This window comes from Molossus molossus, unplaced genomic scaffold (assembly GCF_014108415.1).
Source record: "Molossus molossus isolate mMolMol1 unplaced genomic scaffold, mMolMol1.p scaffold_m16_p_13, whole genome shotgun sequence".
Classification (NCBI taxonomy): Eukaryota; Metazoa; Chordata; class Mammalia; order Chiroptera; family Molossidae; genus Molossus; species Molossus molossus.
In genome coordinates, this window is record NW_023425348.1 from 24,970,337 (window position 1) to 24,997,191 (window position 26,855).

Below are 26,855 nucleotides of genomic sequence, written 5' to 3' on the forward strand. Positions count from 1 at the left end.
ATGCAGTTTTCAAGCCGTTTCACCTTAGAAAATGGAAGTCCCAGGTTGCTTCATCCTCCAAACCCCGAAGTAAAAGTGGCCCGCCGTGGGCAGGACAATTACACCGACAGAGATCTTTATTCAGTATTACTTATGGATCTCTGTTTCAAGGCATCATCTTAATAGGCAAGCTTCTCTCTTAGCTGAGAAGTTTCAAGTACAATGACATTGATTACAATTTGTGAGTGACATTGTGCCCTTAGTAGTAGAGGCATGCCTTCAGGAGCCCATCATGTCCTATCTACCTCACCTTACATTCCATACTGATTAGCATCATTGTGTTTGCCTCTCTATCCACTCCCAAATGAATGATTATATGCAACCTCAACATAGCAAAGGACAAGGGACAAACAGCAAAGAAATACACTGAAGTAGGACTGGAATTCAGAAAGGGCCACACTAACATACTTTTATATCCCTCCTATATGCCAAGCACTATGATAGTTATTTGACTAATGTTCCTCTTTTCATTTTTATAAAAGTCCTGCAAGATATTTTCTTTACTTATTTCAAGTTTTCAGGTGGGGAAAATTAAGTTCAGAAGTGTGAAGTTGCTTAGGTAATGACTTCTGGAGTCAGGAATCCAAACACATCCACGGTTCACGTTCCTGTCACTGTAACAAACTTTGTGAAGTTTTTGTATTCATTTTTGGTTTTGCTTTGTTTTGATTGTTACCAGCAGGGAAAATCTCGTGGAGAAACTCAGCTGTAACACAGATATACAGGTAGTTAATCTGATTGAGGGGGAGGTCATGAAGACTGGGCCTTCATTTGTAACTAACTCTTCAACACTCCTGCATTTTCCTCCCTGACATTTTGTTCAAAGCTATGTCCCTTTCAGAACTGAGGAAATCACTCAGCTCCCCAAGCCAACTTGTGTCATTTCTCTGGAAATTGGTCTCAGTGAGTACAGATGGAGGTGAAAGGGATGACAAGAGTAAAATGAAACTACCGAAACGGATGGAAGCCACCGAAAGGAGACAAGAATGCGGTCACAACTTTAATTTGTCTATTTCACAGTTCAGCTCATAATCAGTCTACCTTTACGGAACTCAATGTCATTTACGCTAATGATTTAAATGCAAATTTATTTTGACCAGCATTCTCTCAAATTATGAATCATACATTTTCCTAGTCACACCTGACATTAAAGAAATGTCTGACTTATAATTGCTTCATTTGTCCTTAAATAAGAAAGATGAATAAATGCATTTTAAAGGAACCACTAATGAGTAAAACAGCATTTAATTAATGTGACTTTAATTAAAAAAAAATAAATTTTCTTCACAAGATCCTAGGTGATTTTTACCTACCCACTCTAGGCTAAAGAGCAGTATTAAATATTTCAGCCCATTAGGTTTTAAAGTTTAAAGTGACTAAAAAGTTGGATTCGTGAGTCCATATTGCATCTTATTCAAAATGGAAAATTAATAGCTCATAAATAAAACTTCTGGTAAAAGCAAATCACCTCAAACCTTTCCCTGGGGCAAGCATATGTGAGAACAGAACTTATTTCAACTTCGGTCCTCTGTCCCAGGGGAGCACAGCCCAATAAGGAACAAAGCAGCTGCTGTGGACCAGAGCAACGTGGGAACCAAAGGCACATGTATCTGTGGCTTCAGCTTCTCATTCACCATCTATTTTTTATCTTAGCTCAGGGCACAGAGTGCCTGAACAAACATGACATGAGTCCACAAAATTGGGTGAGAAAAATCTCTTTTAAAAAATTGACAGGGGGGATTCCAAGATGGCAGCAGATTAGGTGGAAACCTTACAATGACCTTCTCCCAGGACCAAACTGGAATTACAACTAAAATATAGAAAAAACATCCTGAATAGCCAACTGAAGACCAGCTGGAGAGCAGCTCTATAACCAAGGACTTAAGGAGGCCACGTTGAGGCTCGCAGGGGGTATGGAGGCACAGAAGGACTGACTGGACTCCCACAGCAGCAGCGGAAGTGCCAGAGGGATATCTCAGCTGTGGGGGTTTCCCCCTGAGACATCTGCAGTCTAAACCCCAACTTGGGCTCCCCGGCCTAGAACATCAGAACTGGCAAAGATGCCCACATAACCTCTGGCCGTAAAAAGCAGCGGGGTTTCTGTCCACTAGGGAGGGACAACTAGAAATACAGGCATCCCCTTAAAGGGCCAGCATGCAAAATTGTGTTTGCTATCTGTCTCCCTGGGCTCTAGCAGAGTGAGGACAGAGTAGACTTGAGCTGCATGAGGAGAGCCTGGGTTGGTGGCTCTGGAGAGAGAGCTGAGAGGGTAGCCACCAGGATTCCTATGCTGAGTCACTCACCATACTGCAAAGGCATCATTTTCAGGCAGAGCTTTCCCATCTATGCAGCATTAGCCTGGGGGGAAGCAAGAGCTCCACCAGTTGGAGTCCCTCTCACCCCACTCTGTGGAGAGTATGCCCTGCTGAGGGGTACAGCCAAGAGGCTCGTTAATTGAGCCTAACAGATAGCCTGCAGGCAGGGGCAAATCTCTGGGTTCTTTGAGTCTTTGCCTGACCTTCTCCTGGGCCAGGCTACTAAAAGCAGACCTTGGTGCGCAGCTTGGTCCTTTCCACATGTACCCAGGCCAAGCAGAGGAAGCCACAGGCCATGGATTGCTGATAGCTCCAAACAGGTTGCTCAGGTCCAGTCAGACAGTGTCTGACATTGGACTCTACCAAGAGTTCCTCCAAAGTGGCCCAGAACCAATACATCCCGTGGCCAGCTTCAGACAGCAACAGAGCAGGATCCAATAAGCTTCACAAGCAGCATATCACAGATAGATATTGGCAGGTACCAAACCTTGCTGAGGCAAATTTGGCTTCATGTGATCGGTACCTGCACAGCAGCCTGCATAATATGCTGGGGGTTGAGCCTCACTGTCAGCCACCTGAGAGTTGAGCTCACACATGATCGGGTCAATTGCAGTCAAGACTAACTACAACAGGAGGGCCCACACGATGCATTCAAAGGACATTCCTAGAGCACCCAGCTCAGGTGATCAGGGAGACTGTGCCACTGGGTCCCACAGGCCACCTACTACATAAGGCTACCCTACCAAGACTGAGAGACATAGCAGATCTACCTAATACATAGAAAGAATCACCAACAGGCAGCAAATGGGGAGAAAAAGAAGCAGCATGAACTCAATGAAAATGCTAACTTTGATATGACAGCCCAAAGCATTGTAATTTGAATTCTTGTTTTCTATCTTAGTGATTCTTGAAGTTTAATGTTCATAAGTACCACCAAATGGTGCTAATTTAAAGTGTGGAATCTCAAGCCTCATTCCAAAGCTACTACTTCAATGCTCCAGGGAGAAGGCTTCAAAAACTTTATTTGCCCATGTGATTCTAAAGCAAGTTGTCTGATGACCATGACAAAACATGGACCTATACAGATTTTTTTCCTGCATATATACTTTAATATAAAATTTGGAAAATACAACAGAAAAAATTCTGAGAAGAAAATGTAATCACTCATAGTCCCACCACTGGACATAGCTACAGTTATATCAGTACAATGGCAATGGCCAGAGGACCTGACTAGACATTTATCTAAGGAGGACACACAGATGGCCAATAGACTTATGGAAAGATGCTCAACATCACTAATCATCAGAGCAACGCAAATTAAAACCACAGTGAGATATCACCTCACACCTGTCAGAATAGCTATCATCAATGGATCAACAAACAACAGGGCTGGTAAGAATGTACAGCAAAGGAAACCCTTGTACACCGTTGTTAGAGATGCAGATTGGTGCAGCCACTATAGAAAACACTACAGAGGGTCCTCAGAAAATTAAAAAGAGAACTACCTTATGACCCAACAATTCCACATCTTAGTATTTATCCAAAGAAATCCAAAACGTTAATTTAAAAAGACATGTGCTTCCTTAAGTCAATTACAGCATTATTTGCAAGATCTGAGACATGGACACAACCTAAGTGTCCATCAGTAGACAAGTGGATAAAGAAAATGTGGTACATATAAACAATGGACTATTACTCAGCCAGATAAAATAATGAAATCTTACGATTTGCAACAAGATGGATGGACCTAGAGGGCATTATGCTAAATGAAATAAGTCAGACAGAGAAAGACAAATACCATACAATTTTATTTATATGTGGAATCTAAAAAATGAAATAAACAAGCAAGCTATATAGAAACAGTCTCATAGACACAGAGCACAAACTGATAGTTGCCAGGTGAGAGGAGGGTTGTGGGGGCTAGGTGAAAAAGGTGAAGGAATTTAGAAGTACAAATTGATAGTGACAAAATAGTCACAGGGTTGTAAAGTACAGCATAGAGAATAGAGTCGATAATATTGTAATAACTATGTATGGTGCCGAGTGGGTACTGGACTTATCAGGGGCATCACTTCATAAGTTATATAAATATCTAACCAGTGTGCTTTACACCTGGAACTAATATAATTTTGAATGTCAACTGTAATTTAAAATTTTAAAAATAATTTTTAAAAATCAGTACAATGGCCCTGGCCAGTTTGGCTCAGCGGCTAGAGCATCGGCCTGCGGTTCAGAGAGACCTGGGTTCGGTTCCCACTAAGGGCACATACCTCAGTTGCAGTTTGTCCCCGGCCCTGGTTGGGTTGTGCGGGTGGCAACCACTCGATGTGTCCCTTTCATATTGATGTTTCTCTCTCTCCCTTCCTCTCTCTCCCTCCCACTCTATCTGAACAAAAAATTTTAAAAATGTCCTCGGGTGAGGATTAAAAAAAAAATCAGTACAATGAATTCTAGGGGTGTGTGTGTGCAAAATTATACAGTTTTCTTCATGCTGTGTATATTATCTATAATAGTGCACATCTAATTTAACATCACCAGAACTTTCCTAAAATTGTTAAAAACTGCCTGTGTATAAAATTCTGTGAATTTAATTTTTTTCCTCAAGATTTGAAGGCAGTGTTCCATGGTTTTCTAATGCAGTGTTACTAATGAAAAGTCTAATGATAAATTTCTGTTTTTTATAAGTGACTTCTTTTTAATCTCTGAAAATTTAGGGGATTTCATCTTCATGTTTGATAATCTTAAATTTCACAAGCCTATGTTATATAAATAATTAACCTACAAAATTAGAGGAGATATACAAATGGAATTTTGCTAAACATTTTTCATATTTTTGTGTGTTCATTTAGCATTAGATCTTAGAGATTTTTTTTTTATGTTAGTATATTTAAATCCCACTCATTTTAATGTCCAAATGGAATTAAATGATATGGATATCCCATAATCTGTTTAACCCCTCCCAAACTGATAGTTTAAGATTCCCAATTTTACCCAATGAAAATCAATACTGTGATAAACATTCTTGCATATATTTTAGAAACATGTTCAAATATTTGTACAACATGGATTTCTCAGCATAAATTTTGTTATTACAAGGATATGTATATTAACATTTTATCTTATTAGGCTGCTGTTGTAAATGTGGAAAACAGACACTAAGATTGTGTTTATGAAACTCAGTGGGAGATATTCTAAGGATTAATACTTATGAGTGAGTGACAGAAGATAAATTGCAATAAAATTGCAAAATAGACTTTAGTGAAACCATCTCAGCTCTGGAGCTGAGTTGTATAGCCTTACATCAACCAGTCATTGGATGGGTCAGGAAAAGAGCATAATCTTGGCAATGTGGGTTCCTTCAATCCCCATAAAGTCATCCAGCTTTAATGTGTCAGCTGCCAAATCTCAGCAGCTCAGATAATGAGTGTTTCAGCTCTTGGGGCAGCAGGGATGTGGCCAGTGAATCAAAATATCCACTACTGTACACCCCTTTGTGTTGACTATATCCACCTCTCTTGTGTAAATTCTGGTAGCAATTTCTAATCTAATATTCCCCTTTTGTTCAGGAAAATTTATTAGATAAAGATCAGTAGAATGGATTACAGTTCCTCAAGTCACAAATTATCCTTATTATCTCCCTCTTTAACTTTCTTCTGGATACTCTTCACCTTTCATAAGCACCTCCATTGACCAAGATAACTTACCTGATAGAGTGACTCAGAACCTTCATCCATGAGGTATCAAAGAGCTCTAGTCTTCAAATAAAAACATTAACTTTTAAAATTTGAGAGCAAAGAAAATCCATAATCAAAATATATATTAATTCTAGAGTGGGTCACTGGGAGTGATAGTCAATAGTCACCCTTTACCTATCCCTTTGTTTCTGACTCATGTGTTCTGCCTGTTGGAGATACAGTACCACATGCTGGTCATTGGTTTGGAGTTTACACAGCATTACAGAATATGAAACCCACATTCTTAGGGTATCATCTGCAAACTGGTACTACAGCTGCACCTTCATCAGAGCTTTATAGATCAGTTTCTGAATGGTGTAGAATGTAATTAAACTAGTAGATCCCTGATCATGTATTTCTATACCACCTTTGCTCTGAAAGTGGATCCTAGATTGGTGTCTATCAAATATTCTATAAACCCTCAAATAGTACTTCTTGCTACAGCCCCACAAGCAGGAAAGGCAAACCCATAATAAAAATATATACTAATTCTAGACAAAATGAATTTCTGCCCATTCTAGGACAAAAATTATCAATGATACCAACATGAAATCACATGGCTGTTTAAATTTCTTGAGTAATGGTGTCATATTGGGGCTCAAAGTTGGTCTTATGTTGGAAATTTAGACCAAGGCTTGATCAAACATGGTGAACGGAAACCCATATTTTAAGGCACATACATAGCCTTTATCTCTGCTCTCATGACAACACTGGAGTAGCCAATGACAGATGATTTCTGATGCCAAATGGGTGAACTATTTTGTCTACCTATATTTTTAGAGCTTCTTTTATGGTGAACGTTTTTTGATGAATATTAACATATGTACAAATATCTTCATATATTATACCTTCTTCACTAGGTCAGTCCTCATGCCTCTTCCTCAGACCTCTTTGACCTCCATCTTTTAATCTTATTAATTCTCCATTCCACTGACCAACCAACAAAGCCATCTACCATTTTCTCTGTCATTCCAAAGGCTACTTTTCTTTTTATACCAAGTAGTTAACTAGGTACCCTCTGCTGAAAAGACTGTTGAATCTGGTCACTCAATAATGGGGTCTCGAATGAGGAGATTGATGTACTCCCCACCAAGGAGTTCATGGCCAGTTACTATGATCATGGAAAACCCAACAGGCAATTCCACGGGGGGTTCCCATGGTGGAAGCCTCTGTTCCCACCACTTCTCTTGGTGGTCCTGCAGATGGGTTGAAGGACCCATTCAGACTTCTAAGCTTTAAAAAATAAAGAATACAAAGAGTTATATATGTTCCTTTGTCTCCTGAAGTAAGCAAAAGTTCTATTCCAAAGTCATGGTTCAATGGAGAAACAGGAGAAAATTGTTTTTCTTGGCCCTTTCGGAAACCAGTGAATAGGTGACTATGATTCTCACAACTTCTGATGTCAGAATGAAGGGAAAACGAACAACACCTTCCAGTGCTGGATCTGAGGCCACTATCATCAGAACACCTACCCAGGTCCGACTATATACAAATCACTTCAGGCCCTACAAGCTCCATTGTTATGCCCCCCGCCCCACACACGCCTGAATGTATTATCAGTATAGATGTATTGTGTTTGTTCATCCCTACTGTCCTCTGCCCATAGACCTGACATGAATTGATACAGTTAAGGCCATATTACTGGGGCACAGGGAAGACAATGAACTTACCCTGCTACTGGCATATAGTACCACGGTGCCCTCAAAATTAACCACCCTCAGCGCCAAACTTTAGGAAGCCAAAGTCCTTCATGAGACCATTTCTCCCCTCAGTAGCCACATCTGGTCTGTACACAAATTTCAGGTACCTATAGACTCACTTTTGACTACTAATAACTCAATTCCATAGTCCCACTCTTGACACATGGAGTACCAAATATTGTTATTGTCATAGAGGCTATTGCTTAGGTGGAGGAAACTTAGTATACTACAGTTGATACCACAAATAAAATTTTTATCATCTGTCTCCACCTCAATTCTCAGGATCAATTTGTATTTATGTGGAATGGCTTATAATATGCAATATACTTTAATATCTTCCAATAAACTTCCTAAACCCACTGATTTTCTGTCATCAATAAATAGGCAATAACCCAGAGAAAGTCCCACTTCTACAGAGACCAGTATCCTTCCACTACATTGTTGACATCTCCTGGTGGGCCTATTCAAAGCTATCACCTACTAAGGAATGGATGCCCTCTTTACCCGCATGTGACAATATGACTAGGTCATTACTACAGATGAGTTACAAGGACCTACTAGTCTCCACGTGAAATTCTTGGGCATAATCTGGGAAGAAGCACGATGTCTTGGCCTAGAGAAGACAATTACCATGCATTTGGCTCTCCCTGCCCCACAAAATAAAAGGAGAAGAGCCTTTTTGTCTAAATTGCTCTACCTGCCCAGGCCCTATCAATTATCATTTTCTATTTGAGTTACAGGTTTCAGTAACCTGTCAGTTTGCCAGTTGGAGTTCATGACAGAAGGACACTGCCACAGGTTAGACAGAGGTGCCCATGGGCATTGGAAGTTGTATATTTTCAGCGTCTGCTTAAAGGAACATATTCTTTGATAGACCATTCTTGGCCTATTATTGTTCCTTGGTGGATACTAAGTTCATGACACATGGCTATGAACTATTCCAGCAACCAGAAATCCCAATCATTTTTAGGTCCAAACAGAGTCCTCAAATACCTGGTAGGGCATCTAAGGAGTTCTCGCTAGTAAAATGAAGTCTGTACATATATAACTGGGTAAAATCAGGCTGGGCTGGGGTCTCACAATACAATATGAAGGTCACAGGAATGTTCCTTTGCTCCCAAGGCATATTGCTCAAGAAGCTATACACTCCCTGGCTCAGTAGAAACTCTCTGGGCCACATATTGGTCTAATTTGTTTATGTCTCTTCATGGTTAACTTCTACTAGAATGAAAAATGATAAAAGTGCCAACCAACCTGAGCAAGACCTGTCCCTTACTGAGAACAGTAAAAAATGCTTGGCACAATGGTCAGAGCCTCATGAGGGATGGTTGGCTATCCAAGCCATCCTAATAATTGAGATGTGCTATATTTCAGTGACTCTTAGGATTGTGGCTAATAGACTAGCTGTTTGGTCAAGCCACTGTCAAGTCTCAGACTGCTATAGAAACAAGCTGTCCAACTCCCTGTGGGGATAAGATATTTGGATAAAAGTTAGCTCTACTGGTTTTTCAAAAAGATAAACAAGATTGATGGACCCTTGGCTAGACTCACCAAGAAACAAAGAGAGAGAACCCAAATACATAAAATCAGAAATGAAACAGGAGAGATAACAACTGACCCTACAGAAATACAAAAGATCGTTAACAACTACTATGAAAAATTATACGGCAACAAATTCGAAAATCTAAGCGAAATGGACAAATTTCTAGAAACACATAGTCTCCCAAAACTGGATCAGATAGAGATTGAAAACTTGAACAGACCAATAACAACAGAAGAAATTGAAGATGTAATCAAGACTCTTCCAGCAAACAAAAGCCCAGGCCCGGATGGCTTCACAGGGGAGTTTTACCGAACATTCAAAGAAGAACTAATACCCATTCTCCTCAAACTATTTCAAAAAATTCAAGAAGAAGGAAGACTTCCAAACTCGTTTTATGAAGCCAGCATAACTCTAATTCCAAAACCAGAAAAAGATACAACAAAGAAAGAAAACTACAGGCCAATATCCCTGATGAACATAGATGCCAAAATCCTGAACAAAATACTAGCAAATCGAATCCAGCAATACACCAGAAAAATTATCCACCATGACCAGGTGGGATTCATCCCAGGGATGCAAGGCTGGTACAATATTCGCAAATCCATAAATGTGATACACCACATAAATAAATTGAAGAATAAAAACCACATGATCATATCAATAGATGCTGAAAAAGCCTTTGACAAAATCCAGCATCCATTTCTGATAAAAACGCTCAGCAGTGTGGAAATTGAGGGATCATACCTAGACATAATAAAGGCCATATATGAAAGACCTACAGCCAACATCATACTCAATGGGCAAAAACTAAAAGCATTTCCCTTAAGAACAGGAACAAGGCAAGGATGCCCACTTTCGCCACTCCTATTTAACATAGTACTGGAAGTCTTAGCCACAGCAATCAGACAGGAAGAAAAAATAAAAGGGATCCAAACTGGAAAGGAGGAAGTGAAATTGTCATTATTTGCAGATGACATGATACTGTACATAGAAAACCCCAAAGACTCCACCAAAAGCTTACTAGACTTAATAAATGAATTTGGCAAAGTAGCAGGATACAAAATTAACGTCAAGAAATCGATGGCATTCTTATACACCAATGATGAACTCACAGAAAGAGAAACTAAGCAAACAATCCCATTTACCATTGCGGCAAAAAAATTAAGATACCTAGGAATAAACTTAACCAAAGAGATAAAGGACCTATTCGCAGAAAACTACAGGTCTTTGAAAAAAGAAATAGAGCAAGATGTAAAAAAGTGGAAGAACATACCCTGTTCATGGATTGGGAGAATTAACATCATTAAAATGTCCATATTACCCAAAGCAATCTATAGATTCAACGCAATCCCCATCAAAATACCAACGGCATACTTCAAAGAATTAGAACAATTACTTCAAAAGTTCATATGGAACCAAAAAAGGCCTCGAATAGCCACAGCAATCTTGAAAAGGAAGAACAAAGTTGGAGGGATCACAATACCAGATTTCAGGTTATACTACAAAGCCACCATAATCAAAACAGCCTGGTACTGGCACAAGAACAGGTATATAGACCAGTGGAACAGAATAGAGAACCCAGAAATGGACCCTAGGCAATATGCTCAATTAATATTTGACAAAGGTGGCAAGAGCATACAGTGGAGTAAGGACAGCCTCTTTAATAAATGGTGCTGGGAAAATTGGACAGCTACTTGCCGAAAAATGAAACTAGACCATCAACTTACACCCTACACCAAAATAAACTCAAAATGGATAAAAGACTTAAATGTAACTCATGAATCCATAAAAATCCTACAGGAGACTGTGGGCAACAAAATCTCAGACATCATACGCAGCATAATTTTTACTGACACATCACCTAAGGCAATAGAAACAAAGGAGAAAATGAACACATGGGACTACATCAAACTCAAAAGCTTCTGCACAGCGAAAGATACAATCATCAAAACGGAAAGGCTACCCACTGTATTGGAGAGCATAATTGCCAATGATATATCAGATAAGGGGTTAATTTCCAATACATATAGAGTGCTCATACAACTCCACAAAAGGAAGACAAAGAACCCAATTTAAAAATGGGCAGAGGAACTAAATAGACACCTCTCCAAACAGGACATACAAATGGCCAAAAGACATATGAAGAAATGCTCAACATCACTAATCATCAGAGAGATGCAAATCAAAACAACAATGAGGTATCACCTCACACCTGTCAGAATGGCCGCCATCAACAAATCATCAAACAACAAGTGTTGGCGAGGGTGTGGAGAAAAGGGGACTCTAGTACACTGTTGGTGGGAATGCAGACTGGTGCAGCCACTATGGAAAACAATATGGTGTCACCTCAAAAAATTAAAAATTGATCTCCCATTTGACCCAGTGATCCCACTTCTAGGAATATACCCTACGAAGCATAAAACACCAATCAGAAAGAATATATGTACCCCCATCTTTGTAGCAGCACTATTTACAATCGCTAAGATCTGGAAACAGCCCAAGTGCCCATCAGTAGACGAATGGATTAAAAAGCTGTGGTACATATACACAATGGAGTACTATGCAGCGGTAAGAAAGAAAGATCTCTTATCCTTTGAGACTACATGGAGGGACCTGGAAAGTATCATCCTAAGTGAAACAAGCCAAACAGAGAAAGACAAATTTCATATGATCTCACTGATTTGTGGAATATAATGAACATAACAGTTTGAGGACAATCCCCTAAGGAGTGGGGAGGTGAGAGAGGGATGACCCACAGAACTTATATGCATGTATGCATGAACAGTGGACATGGACAACAATCTGGGAAAGGGGCAGGGAGGGAAGGGGGAGGGAGGAATCAGTGGGGGAAAAAAGGAGAATCATTTGTAACAAAAATTAATCAATCAAAAAAAAAAAAGTTAGCTCTATTTCCAATAAGCTTTATGTTACCTGTTCAACAGAGAAGCTCTGTCTAAAAGCAACATAACCAATGTGCAGACCATGTTTGTCCACTAAACACAGACACTTTAACCTAGAACAAGCAGATATGTGACCTATTACCTCTTAGATCCATGAGAGTTCACAGAAATTTAGATACCACCCTAGACTGACCTGCATGTGTGGACTATCCCTGTGGCCTGAATATGTCAAAGCATCATCAAAAAGCTGTCCCTCTGTGGCCAAAGTTAAAAATACTGACCAGGGACAAATCTCTTGAATCAATGGGCCAGGGAGTTTTTAACAAATAGATCACATTGGGCTTTATTCCATCCAGAGCATTCCAGTAGATCTTAACTATAGTTGACACTTTCTCCAGGTTTTGCCTAGACATTGTGTGCATTCCAATGACCTGAGTCACCCTGTTCAGGTCACACAAGATCCTATTTGTTTCTTGTTCAGGTTTCCTGAGCACACTGTATCTCATAATGGCCCCAAATTGTAGTGCAAGTTACACATCAGTGGGCCCAATCACAGGGCATACAATCAATTCTTCATGTTCTATATCACCCCCAAGCTGCAGGGGTGACTGAGCATTTTAATGGACAATTAAAAGAGAGGCTTAAGTGGCTGTTGGGAGGGGTAAGGATAATTCCAGCCTGGACTACAAATCTCAGGCAATCAGTCTGGGGTCTCAGTGCACCAGTTCCCTGAAAGGGTACTTCTCATTTGCACTATATAATTTATCAGGTTGTCTGACCTCTTCCTTCAACTGTACATCCTACTTTTATAATTATTGGCAGCTTAGTCTCAATAAGGGAGCCTGCAAGAGCCCTTCATCCCCTTCGACCCCTACCTGAAGATTCAAATCAATGGGATATTACAATGGCTATTAAACATTGAGGAGTGTAAGACAGTAACCTCCTACTCCATTTATCACCCAGCTGCAGAGGATAAATTTTTGCCAACAACAACTTCAAAAATAATGACCATCAATTTGAGGTCTCTAGTTCCACATTTTTCTTAAAGTGTCCCTGACATTTGCTTCATATAGCCCCATGAGATCAATATCAGTATATAAAATAGAAATATTTACTGAACCTCAAAAGGATCCAAGCCATAAAATTTAGAGCCATCACCCCAGAGGTTAGATTCAAAGTGCTATCCTTGTTCATGGTATAGAAAAGACTGTCCACACCACAGTCAGTGGGGAGAGCCTCCTTGAATGTAGGGAAGCCTCAAGAGCCCTTCATCCTCTCTGTCCCCCACCTGAAGATTCAAATCAATGGAATATTACTATGGCTATTAAACAATATTTGTGAGCACCTTCAAACCTAAGCGTCTGTGTACAGAAGAGGGAGGGGTAGAGGATAGAATCTCTCTTCTCTTTCTACTACAAAATAGCCTGTATAATTCCTGCCTTGCTGAATTTGTTGATAAATCTGCCCCAGCTAGTTGTCACTGCCCTGAATCTGATAAGCCATTGGATATGTCATCCACTGCTCAACCACACAGATAAACACTTGATTGCTGTGCCACTGAGCACCAGAAACAGATATTTCTCTAACCACAGACCTGATACTTCAGGTACACCAACCTTATTAAGTTGCACTGATGCTTTGCCACAACTGGACTCTGACAATGCACAAGTGAAATGCATCCCTAAATACCCCTAATATCAAGTTGTTCCTATCAGAAGCAGGAACAACGGGAACATCTAGGAAAGGGAGCATATGATTCACTGTTGAGGTTATATAGGCACAGAGCATGGCAGTCTTCTCCTATACTCACTCCAGCCTCACACAGACACTTCAAGTCCACTCAAGAATTCTGCCCACCAGGGGGACTTTTAGCTGGTTTATCCTCATAGTAGTCAGTGATTCTACCCTCTCAACCCTTTGTGTTCCCTCTTGGGATATTATTTTGTTTGCAAAAACCAGACCTTCACCTGTCTTCCTCTTACCAATGTAACAGGTACAGGTGAGGCATTAATAGGAGACATCCAAGTATTCAAAACAAGTCCTCCATTATTCTGAAGTAGGTGGGAACTCCAAAACTGGGCAGATCCAATTACTTGAGGGAATTGACAGGTGACATGACCAACTCTTTGATCACACATGTGCTTTATATGGTTATCCCCATTGTCAGGGACCTTCAATTAAAAAGGTTTTATAAAACATATCCCTGACCTTCACTGAGATAATTAATGGTACTACTTCAGCTTTGAGGGCACAAAAGTCCATCCTCAATTCTGTGGCCCAAGTAATATTAGATAAACACATAGCTTCAACTTCCTGCTGGTCAACCAAAGATGGGTATGTTTACTTGATTTACAACACCCTATTTTTCACCTGGATCAAGGAAATTTTTAAAGTAGAAGAGTCGATTGTGAGACCCTCATGGGATCACATATAGGATATCTCTTTCTAACTTAGGAATGTTTGGAGTTCATGGCTATGTGCACTCTTCCAAGGAGGCCCGATTATCCTATTTCAAGTGCTTTTGATCATGGCTTCAAGTCCAACCCATTTGAGCTCATAATGGGATAACCTGTCTTTCCTGCTCTGGCCCAGAAAGATCAGGGATGGAGTGGAAGAGTCTGGCTCCAGCCAAAATCTTAAGTGTCATTTTTTTTTAATGCCCTATTTTGAGTTGTTATTTTTTTGGTTTGTTTTTTTTCCCCCAGCAGCACTGAAAAAATATGCATAATTCAGGAGAAAATCTCATGCATCAGCTGATATGTATAGACTCCAAACATATTTCATTTGTGGGTGGAGGGGAACATTTTCCAGGTCATTACTTCTTCAACTAGGTTATTATAAAGCAAACTTGTAAACACTGAAGTTTTAAGAAAACTTTGACACTATCTCTGACCTGAGGCTGGTTGACTTTGTTAACTATCTGTCTTTATCTCCATGCCTGCCTGACCTATTTGCTATACTGAAAGCATTTCCTCTTCCTATATGTCAGGAGTCCTTTCTGACTTCAAAAGGCTCTGAGGAAGTTCTGCTTCTTACACGAGAGTGCAAGAAACTCCAGGGATCTGGTTTCCAATAAAACTGATGAAAATTATTTTAAAATCAACTACCTGAAATCCTTTGAAATAGTACAATACACAGCAAATGAAAAAAAAAGTTCAAGAAAATTCACTCGAAGTTGATAAGAATTGTGAGAGTATGTGGTAGTTGAACCAAGACCTGTATTCTTCTTTCCCGCCCTTGCTTTACCAATATGGAAACTCCCCTGTAGGCTGCTGCAGCCAAAAGGTGTATGACCCTACATACTGGGGATTGAAACTTTTAGTATATATAATATAACCTTTGTCCCATTTAATGTTTTAGTCTTAACATTCTATTTTTTCTGATTTTAATATTATTTCTCATATCTTATTTGTCAGCATTTATCTAGCACATCATCCTTTTCCATCAAAAAGTACTTATCTTAGGTGTGTTCTAATAAACAGCATATGTCTTCAAGGTGGGATAATTTTTAAGAGTTTAGCCAGAAGAATGGATCCTGCCTAGATCTATATTCTGTGCTCTGGTTGCTCAATCTAATCTCTCTGCTAAGATCTAAAATGTCTCAAAATGTTCTGGTCTATTAATGGTGCCCTATCTTTTTTCTGGTGCCATGATATGGGTGCATTCTAGATGGAAAGGAATACAGGCAGATAAAAATATGTTCATCCTAGGTATACATATGAAAGTCACAGGGATTTTCTCTGTTGATTCAATGCATTTGGGATGAGAAAGGAGAAACTGGGTGTGCTTTCTCTGTCTTCTTGATCTACTCTCTTAGCTCTTCCTTGAAAAATTATGACATTATGTTCATGAAGAATAAGTGATTTGTCCAAACTCACAGAGCTAATTAACATCAGAAAGAAAACTAAGGCACTGGGTGTTTCGTTTCTTCCCAAGAGCCCTTCTAACAACAGTGTGTTTTTAATATTACATTTTAAAAATTTATGGCACATAAAGAATTAAATAAAAACATAATGGTTTTGAAAAAGCCCTTCTAAATGACTTTCATAAGTAATGCTTAGAATTGAAATGTAGGAATTGTTATAAATGTTCTCCACTTATTAAACTGGAAATGGCTCCCTCTTTAATAAAACCAATGCATCGGAAAGTCAATATATATCCAATTGATGTGCTCATTAGAGGTGAAGACCGAGTTACAAAGATCAATCAACAATTACTCAATGCAGGATTTCAAATGGACATTGCTGGCCCAGCCTCAGCACACAGATCTGTGGGTTCTGCCTCTAAATCGTCCACAATGCTCAGACTTTTGTTTTTTCCTGAATTAGCTAATCTTTCCTCGGTGTTTCACTTTATTTTTAACCAAATTTCTCTTCTATTTATTTCTAATCTGTTTATCGACCCTGTTTTTAAGGCGTGACTCAGATATGACTGACAGCGAAAGCCATGGGAGGCTACAAAGTTGGATCATTTTTATTGGAGCATTCAGAAGATTAACCACATGACCCTGTGATTTATAATAGCAGTTTATAAGCCAGGGAGTTTCTTACAATTGGATGGATTTCACAAAGATCCTCCACATCAGAATTCACAAAGGTGGCCTTTTTCTACTAATCATTTTTACTGGAAAAGTTACTGTTAAATTGACAAATAAAAGGAAAATTACATTGAGATTAACATGCCAGATTTTGGCGCTAAACTTTTATGTTCCAGAGAATAAACTCTCAATACAAAAATCGGTTCAGCTTTAAAGTATAACCAGTGTACACAGTGAATAAATAAATAACCTGAGTAATTCTTCCGAAGAAGGATCTAGAATAGGAGTAAAATTAAAATGACCTTGTGAGGTTGGAAAATGTCCTACAAAAGAAGGATATGTTTAGAGGAGGGAAAGTGTAATGAAATTTTTTTAGAAAAACTATAACAAAATATTGTATAACTAAAATATAATCTAGGAAAATATTATGAGTCAGTCCTCTTTTAATACACTATTGATGTCCAAAATATAAAGAGAGGAAAAGAATGTACTTTTTTATGGAGTAATATATATGGTCAGTTCACAGAGATATGGGACTCAAAGCCAAAATTACTTTATACATATGTATAAAGTAAAAATGATAAAACTACTGCAAAATTGTTTTTATTATTTCAAATATTTAAAAATTGACTCAAATTTGCAATATGTCTAAGTAAAGGAAAATGAAAATAGGAAGTTTCACAGAGCACAAATAAATGGTTATTATTTTTTATACTTGTCAGTATTGTTCCTATTTGCTAAAGGACTGAAACAACTTAAAAATCACATGTAATAAAATATTGTAAAATACTGATGAAATCATTTTTTTGCTCAACCCTCTCCTCCCAGCCTTCCCAGCCTTCCCAGAAATTCTCACCCAATAGAACAGGAATTATACTGCTTTGTGCAGGGACAGAAAACTGACCATAACAGAGTGACTATATTCCCGACGATGAGTTTGAGGAAGCCCACTGATTTCTATGAGACTCAGCATGCTTCTGGATTCTGTAGAGGCTAAAGTAGATTTTATTTTTAATACCATGAAACAAGTGGAGGGGAAGAAGGAAAGGTTTTGAACAGAAAGTATTCTAGTAGGGGCAAGGAGGAAAGCTCTTAGTCCTCTCTTGCCTTGTTCCCTCTCTCTGGAGAATGGGAAACAGTATCAGATATGTATCTCCTGATGGGCAGGGTGAAGTGGAACATAGAAACCGGGGTCTTCTTCCCCTCTGGTGATTTCCGACAGCTGACAATATATTATTCCCTGGAAGGTAGCAGAGAACATAGTGCTGCCCAGGTGGCTACAAAGCCAAACACATCAAGACCAACTCAGAGATTTTTAAGGGCATGTTGCTGGCAGGATCCAAATGAAGACATAGCTGGCTCTTTATATTTCTGTAATGCAGAGGGCCAAGGCAAAGCCGCCAACAGAATATAGACAAACCCCTAAATCAAGATCACATCCATCAGGTCAAACCAGACTGAGTAGGAGGGTCTCCTTCCCTGCCCACTGCCCACCACATGAGCAAACACTGCCTTCCTTCCTGCTGTCCTGTGTACAAGCAAGGATGAAAGTGGTACCAGGAGTATTCAGAATCAAGACGAAAAGATGCACAAGTTCAGAAAAGAGTTAGATTCAAATCTGAAGAGCGAGTAATGATTACATCAAACATGTTACCAACTATACACCCAAGAGAAACATAAATTTTAATAACTAGGTCAAATGTGGCTATTATCATGATAGATGAACATTTCATCAAAAATACATGAAAAAAGTAAGAATTCTGAAAATTGGGTGACATTTTTAGTTAACTACACTGAAACATTAACAATATATAGACTCCACCAATAGCTAGAAACTTCTGAACTTAGAACATTTCACCCAATTCTCAAGAATAATTGATAAAGTAAGAATCTATGAAAGCACCTTCCAGAAAGAATGTTTATTACACCTCACTGCACATAATTAACGGCTCTCTTCCCTGTCAGACTGAAAGCTCCATGAAGGCAGACACTGTGCTATCTCGTTCACCTTGTTCAAAGATAACCTGAGGCATAGTAAGGACTTTAAGGGTTTATTTGAGCAAAGATCTCTTTCAATGAGGCAGCATGAAATCAAAAGTGGTTAGGAGTTCTCAACCTCCAGGAGCTCTGAGAGTCTTTTATAGAAAAAAAAAGGAGGAAGCAAAGTAAGGAAATTATTGATTGGCTATAGCTTAATGCTTAATTGCCTGTTTAATTGGTTGTCCTTTGGTTTCAATTTTATAACCTTGAGGCATTGATGGGCCTGGATTTTCGTTTGCTTACATAGGTGGCCATAGCATCAGAGCCACCTCAGTCTAATGGTCTCCAGGCTTAATTAATTTTATAATCTCCATTCATAGTACTTAGGATGGTACGTGGCACAGAGCAAGGGCTGAGGGAATATTTTTAGTGATGAAATAAATTGAACTTAACTGAACTGAATTACATTAATTAAGAGAATTGAGTGTCTGTTCACAAATTGTACAGAGATCTTTCTAGGCCATGATGAAAGCTTGTAATACGAACAATGTTTTTCCTTTCTTCCTTGTTCTGGTTCTGGAGAAAGAGAGAAAATATGAGAGTCTCTAGCTATCTACCCAAAGTCATAAGTCCAGGCCTTAAATGGTAGCAAGACCTGCATACATGGCTTAGCCCATGGTCAGTGAATTGGTTCTCCGACATCCTCACTTCGACCACTCTGACTGCCTTAGTCAGCCTGGGCTGCCATAACAAAACACCATGATCTAGAAATTTATTTCTCACATCTAGAGACTATTAAAAATATGCCTGATCGGTATACATACACAAATACCCTTTAGATTAAAAATATAACAGACTATTGAAATGTGTTACAGGTGTAGATAATGTGCACAAAATAAAGTAATAGGCAAATGTGGATGTGCTGGATCATTGTGTTGTCAACTCCACAAGGATGGAACTGAGTGTTCCAGGATTCCCGTTGGGCAGCAGAAGAAACTGCATCAAATCTGAGAGGCAACAATGTAGCATTGGCCATCAATCTCCCAAGGATTTCAGGGATTAATACATGTGGGGCAAAAGTAGGTTTACAGTCATTCATATGGAAAATAATACAATAATAAATAATAACACAAGGAGAAACTCTGTGTTTTGCATACTTGCAACTGTAAACCTGCCTTCACCCCATCCTGTATTGTAATGGACAGACACAGAGATGTCCACCTGGATCCAGCTCACCCTCCCTTTCCATCACTGTGTCTAGCTTTTTCTCCCCAACTTTTGGCCGTGCGGACCAACAACAGCTTCAGCTCACCACCAGCTGCTTGTCGTGCACCCGCAGAACTGTGAACTGCTCAGAGCTCTCCACAGACCCATGCCTTCTGATGCCTCCATACAGCAGCTTGCTTGTCAGATACCCTAAAGGTTCCTACTTATCAACCCAGTTCAGGGCTTTAAGAGGTAAGTCAGTAACTTCCCTCTGATCTTCCAGCTTCTCCGTTAGAACTGTATTCCTCAATACTTTCTACATTGTATAATAAATATCTTATTATATATCACCCATCATGATTCTGCTTCCCTAACTGGGTCCTAACTGATGCAATGGATTTCTGATGCCAGACACTATATTATTTGCATACATCTATCAATTTTATCACATTAGAAATCAATAGGTGTAGATTATGGCAATTTTATCTTTATTTGCAAAGATTTTAGAATAAAATCTGCTATCCTTTCAGACAAAGACCATCTACATTTATATTCAAATACTAAATAACTTCTGGAGAACCTTTATAATACTCTATATACTAGTAACATAAAAATAAATTGAGACCAAAGGTAATTCTGACTATTTATATGATATCAAATGCTATCATTTTATACTCTTAAATTCTATTTTTTTTAAATATTTGCCCTTGTGATTAAAGTATAGTAAACAATTGTGTTTTATATATAATATTATATTAAATTTATATGATATAACTGATATAAGAAACAAGTGCATGTTTTATATTTTCCTCTTTCTAATGCCTTACTAGAGAAGAACATGTCCAGAAACATAAAAAAAAATGTTTAAATAATCAAATTATTTAACCTAAAAGAGGCTCAAATGTTAATTCACCATATCTGTGTTCCCATTCTCATACTTGCATTCACTCATATATAAATACATATTACTGAAGAGGCTATGATTTTCTCAAGAGCATAGTTATTTGAGAGTAAGAATTGTATCTTATCAATACTGGTATTGACAGTGAAAAGTACAGTAAGTGACATGTAGTTGGTACAACACATTTTGAATAAATGAACTAATGAAACTCTTGGCTATCCCTGCCTTCTGTCAGGTACTTTCTTCTAGTTATTATGGGTGCATAAAAAATTACTCCAAAACATAGTGACTAAAACCAAAAGTACTCAGTATCTCTCATTGTTTTTGTGGTTCAGGAATTAATGAGCAGCTCAACTGGTAGTTCTGTCTTGGGAGTCTCTCATAATGTCAGAGTCAGATAGTGGCTGAGGCTGACGTCTTCTTAAAGATTTCTTCATTCCTTTGTCTGGAACTGTGTCATGGGTTGGGACACATGGAGCTCCTTGAGCATCTTCTCTCTATATCTTGAAGTGTCTCCTTATGGATCTCTCTAAAATGATGGCTTCCATGTAACTACACTTCTGAATGTGGGCTCAAGACTCTCAAGGCACCCTGAATAGCCACAACAAACTTGAAAAAGAATGACAAAGTAGGTGGAATCACAATACCAGATATCAGATTATACTACAAAGTGACTGTAATCAAAACAGCCTGGTACTGGCACAAGACAAGGCATATAAACCAGTGGAATAGAGAACCAAGAAATGGACCTAATGCCTAATTAATATTTGACAAAGGAGGCAAGAGCTTGCAATGTAGTAAAGACAGCCTCTTTAAGAAATGACGTTGGGAAAATTGGACAGCTGCATGCAAAAAAATGAAACTAGACCATCAACTTACACCATACACAAAAATAAACCAAAATGGATAAAAGACTTAAATGTGACCCGTGAATCTATAAACATTCTAGAAGAAAATGTAGGCAACAAAATTTCGGACATCATACACAGCAGAATTTTCGCTGATACATCACTTAAGGCAACAGAAATAAAGGAAAAAATGAACACATGGGACTACATCAAACTCAAAAGCTTCTGCACAGCAAAAGAAACAACCATCAAAATGCAAAGGCAACCCACTGTATGGGAGAACATCACTGCCAATGATACATCAGATAAGGGGTTAATTTCCAAAATATATAGAGTACTCATACAACTCAACAAAAGGAAGACAAAGAACCCAATTAACAAATGGGCAGAGGAGCTGAATAAACACCTCTCCAAACAGGACATACAAATGGCTAAAAGACATATGAAGAAATGCTCAACACCACTAATCATCAGAGAGATGCAAATTAAAACAACAATGAGGTATCACCTCACACCTGTCAGAATGGCCGCCATCAACAAATCATCAAATAACAAGTGGTGGCGAGAGTGTAGAGAAAAGGGGACTCTAGTACACTGCTGGTGAGAATGCAGACTGGTGCAGCCACTATGTAAAACAATATGGTGTTACCTCAAAAAATTAAAAATTGAACTTCCATTTGACCCAATGATCCCGCTTCTAGGAATATACCCTAAGAAGCCTGAAATACCAATTAGAAAGAATATATGTACCCCCATGTTCATAACAGCACTATTTACAATAGCTAAGATCTGGAAACAGCCCAAGTGACCATCAGTAGACGAATGGATAAAAAAGCAGTGGTACATATACATAATGGAGTACTATGCAGCTGTAAGAAAGAAAGATCTCTTATCCTTTGAGACAACATGGAGGGACCTGGAAAGTATTATCCTAAGTGAAATAGGCCAAACAGAGAAAGACAAATACCACATGATCTCACTTATTTGTGGAATATAATGAACATAACAGTCTGAGGAATAGGGTAGACCCAGAAACATGGAAGTAGGGTACAGACTGACAACCCTCAGAAGAAGAGGTGGTGAGGGGGGGGGAGAGATAAACCACAGAATTTATATGCACGTATGCATAACCAATGGACATGGATAATAAATCTGGGGATGGGGTGGGGGTGGGGTAGGGAGGATGGTGTCAATGGGGTGAAAAAGAAGACACATCTGTAACAACAACAAAAAAAATTAAAAAAAAAAAAAAAGACTCTCAAGGCATGTGTCCTCTGATGGGAGGAGTGTCAAAGGACTCAGGGACAGGTTGCAACCTACCCCCCCCCATACACACCTTATACATTTTTATTCAGGCTAATAGCTAATGCTTCCTTGAATCACTCCCTCTGTCAGTGTGGATACTTAATATTCAATGTAAAGGCAAGAGTCTATATTTTTCTATTAAAAATTTTCCAATATATTTGTAAGCTGAGAAAACAATTATCACCAATGTAACAATGGGTTTAGCATACATCCAGATTCAACTTTCCTTTCTAAACAACCAATATTTTTCTGAATGTCAAAGTCCTAATCCTGTGGTTTGGAGGCTTTATAGCAATATCCAGGGTCATTGAAAAGTAGGGTGTCTGTAAGAGGAAGTTCCATGTCAAAGTTCTAAGACATGGATGCATGTCACTTCGGTCAGATAGTTCATGAGCAACACACAGGTTTTTGTTTAATAGAATATCTTCACCAGAGAGCAAAGAAAAGATGTTCAGGTAATCTCAGGAACTTACTCCAATGGCTCAGAATAGTTTTCAGTTACTGAGTCCACTCAGTGTGCTTCCCTACACAGGGAAACACACTGTGTTGTGTGTTCTCTCAAAATTAATTTCTCCATTTCCAGATGGTTCTGTGTTCCCTATGCTTAGACCCAACCAATTTCCATCTCCCACATATACCCTCTTCTCTAAGCCTAGAACTTAAATTCTCAGAATGAAATAATCTGTACCTTTAAAATTCTCTTTTCCATTTTATAAAATCAACTCTATGCTCTACTTACTTTACTTAGTGACTTTGCTTTTGATAGTTGAGAGCCTTTTCATTCATTAAACAAATACATATTAATTGCCATCTGTATACCAAGCACTACTCTATATATTTGTGACATGTAAATGAACAAAACAAATAAATATCCCTGCTCTTGTCATTCTACAATTAATATAATGAAACAGTAAATGATATAGTGTCAAATGCTGTGGATAAAATATAAAATAGAGTGTAGTCTTGTGTCACCCCCACGCAGACCGCTTGTGGTTTGTGAGCCAAATACAGTCCTTGCTCTGTCTATACTTGGATCTCTTCACCTTCAAGGTGCCTGAGGAAGTGGTGTACCATGGAGCAAGGAGGTGGAAATTTTGCCTTCCAGGCAGAAATTGCCCAACTCATGTCTCTCATTATCAATACTTTCTATTCCAACAAGGAAATTTTTCTTCAGGGGTTGATCAGTAATTCTTCCAATGCCTTGGACAAGATATGCTATGAGAGCCTGACTGACCCTTCCAAGTTAGACAGTGGTAAAGAACTGAAAATTGATATCATCCCCAACCCCCAGGAATGCACCCTGACTCTGGTGGACACAGGTATTGGCAGGACCAAAGCTGATTTCATAAATAATCTGGGAACAATTGCAAAGTCTGGTACAAAGCATTTATGGAGGCTCTTCAGGCTGGTGCAGACATCTCCATGATTGGACAATTTGGTGTTGGCTTTTATTCTGCCTACCTGGTGGCAGAGAAAGTGGTTGTGATCACAAAGCACAATGATGATGAGCAGTATGCCTGGGAGTCTTCTGCTGGGAGGTCCTTCACTGTGTGAGCTGACCATGGTGAGCCCATTGGCCAGGGAACCAAAGTGATCCTCCACCTTAAAAAAGACCAGACAGGGTACTTAGAGGAGAGGCAGGTCAAAGAAGTGGTGAAGAAGCACTCACAATTTATAGGTTATCCCATCACCCTTTATTTGGAGAAGGAACAAGAGAAAGAAATTAGTGATGATGAAGCAGAGGAAGAGAAAGGGGAGAAAGAAGAGGAAGATAAAGATGATGAGGAAAAACCCAAGATTGAAGATGTGAGCTCAGATGAGGAGGATGATAGTGCTATGGATAAGAAAAAGAAAACAAAGAACATTAAGGAGAAGTATATTGATCATGAAGAACTGAACAAGACCAAGCCCATTTGGACCAGAAACCCTGATGACATCACCCAGGAGGAATACGGAGAGTTCCATAAGAGCCTTACCCATGACCGGGAAGACCACTTGGCAGTCAAGCACTTCTCCGTAGAAGGTCAGTTGGAATTCAGGGCACTGCTTTTCATCCCCCGTCGGGCTCCCTTTCATCTCTTTGAGAACAAGAAGACAACAACATCAAACTCTATGTCCACCGTGTGTTCATTCATAATGGATAGCTGCGATGAATTGATACCAGAGTATCTCAACTTCATCCACGGTGTGGTTGACTCTGAGGACCTGCCCCTGAACATCTCCCGAGAAATGCTCCAGCAGAGCAAAATCTTGAAGGTCATTCATAAAAACATTGTTAAGAAGTGCCTTGAGCTCTCCTCTGAGCTGGCGGAAGACAAGGAGAACTGTAAGAAATTCTATGAGGCTTTCTCTAAAATCCTAGCGCTTGGAATCCATAAGGACTCTCTACTCGGCAACGCCTTTCTGAGCTTCTGCGCTATCACACCTCCCGGTCTGGAGATGAAATGACTTCTTTCTGAGTATGTCTCTCGCATGGAGACCCAGAAGTCCATCTATTACATCACTAGTGAGAACAAAGAGCAAGTTGCCAACTCTGCTTTTGCGGAGCGGGGATTTGAAGTAGTACATATGACGGAGCCTATTGATGAGTACTGTGTGCAGCAGCTCGAGGAGTTTGATGGGAAAAGCTTGGTGTCAGTTACCAAGGAGGACCTGGAGCTACCTGAGGATAAAGAGGAGAAGAAGAAAATGGAAGAGAGCAAGGCCAAGTTTGAGAACCTCTGCAAACTCATGAAAGAAATCTTGGATAAAAAGGTTGAGAAGGTGACAATCTCCAATAGGCTTGTGTCTTTACCCTGCTGCACTGTGACTAGCACCTATGGTTGGATAGCTAACATGGAGCATGTCATGAAAGTCTAGGCACTTCGGGATAACTCAACAATGGGCTACATGATGGCCAAAAAGCACCTAGAGATCAACCCCGACCACCCCATTGTGGAGACTCTGTGGCAGAAGGTGGAAGCAGACAAGAATAACAAGGTTGTCAAGGACCTTGTGGTGTTGCTGTTTGAAACTGCGCTGCTCTCTTCTGGCTTCTCACTTGAGGATCCCCAGATCCACTCCAACTGCATCTACCGCATGATCAAGCTCGGCCTAGGCATTGACGAAGATGAAGTGACAGCAGAAGAGCCCAGTGCTGCTGTTCCTGATAAGATCCCCCCTCTTGAGGGTGATGAGGACACCTCTCGCATGGAAAAAGTAGATTAGTAGTTTCTACCTGCAGACCTTGTGTCCTCTGTGTAGTGTCTTCATGTTTCCCCAGCAGCCCTGAGTGGCCCTAACCCACCTGGTTTCCTCTGGTGATGTTTAGTGGTTTTTTCCCCTCTCCTGTCTTTGCTTTAGACAGGTTACAAGGGCCTCAAGCCTTCTCATGTTTGACATCAGGTTTGGATGTTGTGTATTGTGGTATTTTTTTTCTTATTTTGTTCTGAAATTAAAGTATGTAAAATAAAGAAGATGAAATTTTAATACAAAAAAATTTTTTTTTAAATAAAATAGAGTGTAAGCTGGCTAGAAGTGGAGGAGGGCAGGGCGGGTGGTATACCAAAGTTTTGCTTTCAGAACTATTTTCATTGACATAAACTCCAAGATAAGGATATTTTAGATTTTTTTTTAAGCTAAAAAATTGCTATACTTGTTTTTTTTTTTATCCTTACCCGAGGACATTTTTTTGCATGTATCTTCAGATAGAGCGAGAGGGATAGAGAGAGGAAGAAAGAGAGAGAGAGAATCATCGATGTGAGAGAGACACATCAACTAACGGCCACCCACACGACCCCAACCAGAGCCAGGAACAAACTGCAACTGAGGTACATGCCCTTAGCGGGAACCGAACCTGGGACTCTCT

At 39.4% G+C, this 26,855-nt stretch overlaps 1 protein-coding gene across 1 annotated transcript; it reads left to right on the plus strand.

The window, feature by feature from the left end:
* LOC118627838 (heat shock protein HSP 90-beta-like) lies at positions 1-26,215 on the plus strand. The gene is given in 6 exon segments (XM_036258282.1): positions 1-123; positions 24,059-24,084; positions 24,086-24,390; positions 24,393-25,391; positions 25,394-25,457; positions 25,459-26,215. Coding segments are annotated over 6 exon segments (2,274 nt in total).
* Positions 26,216-26,855: the final 640 nt, after the last annotated feature.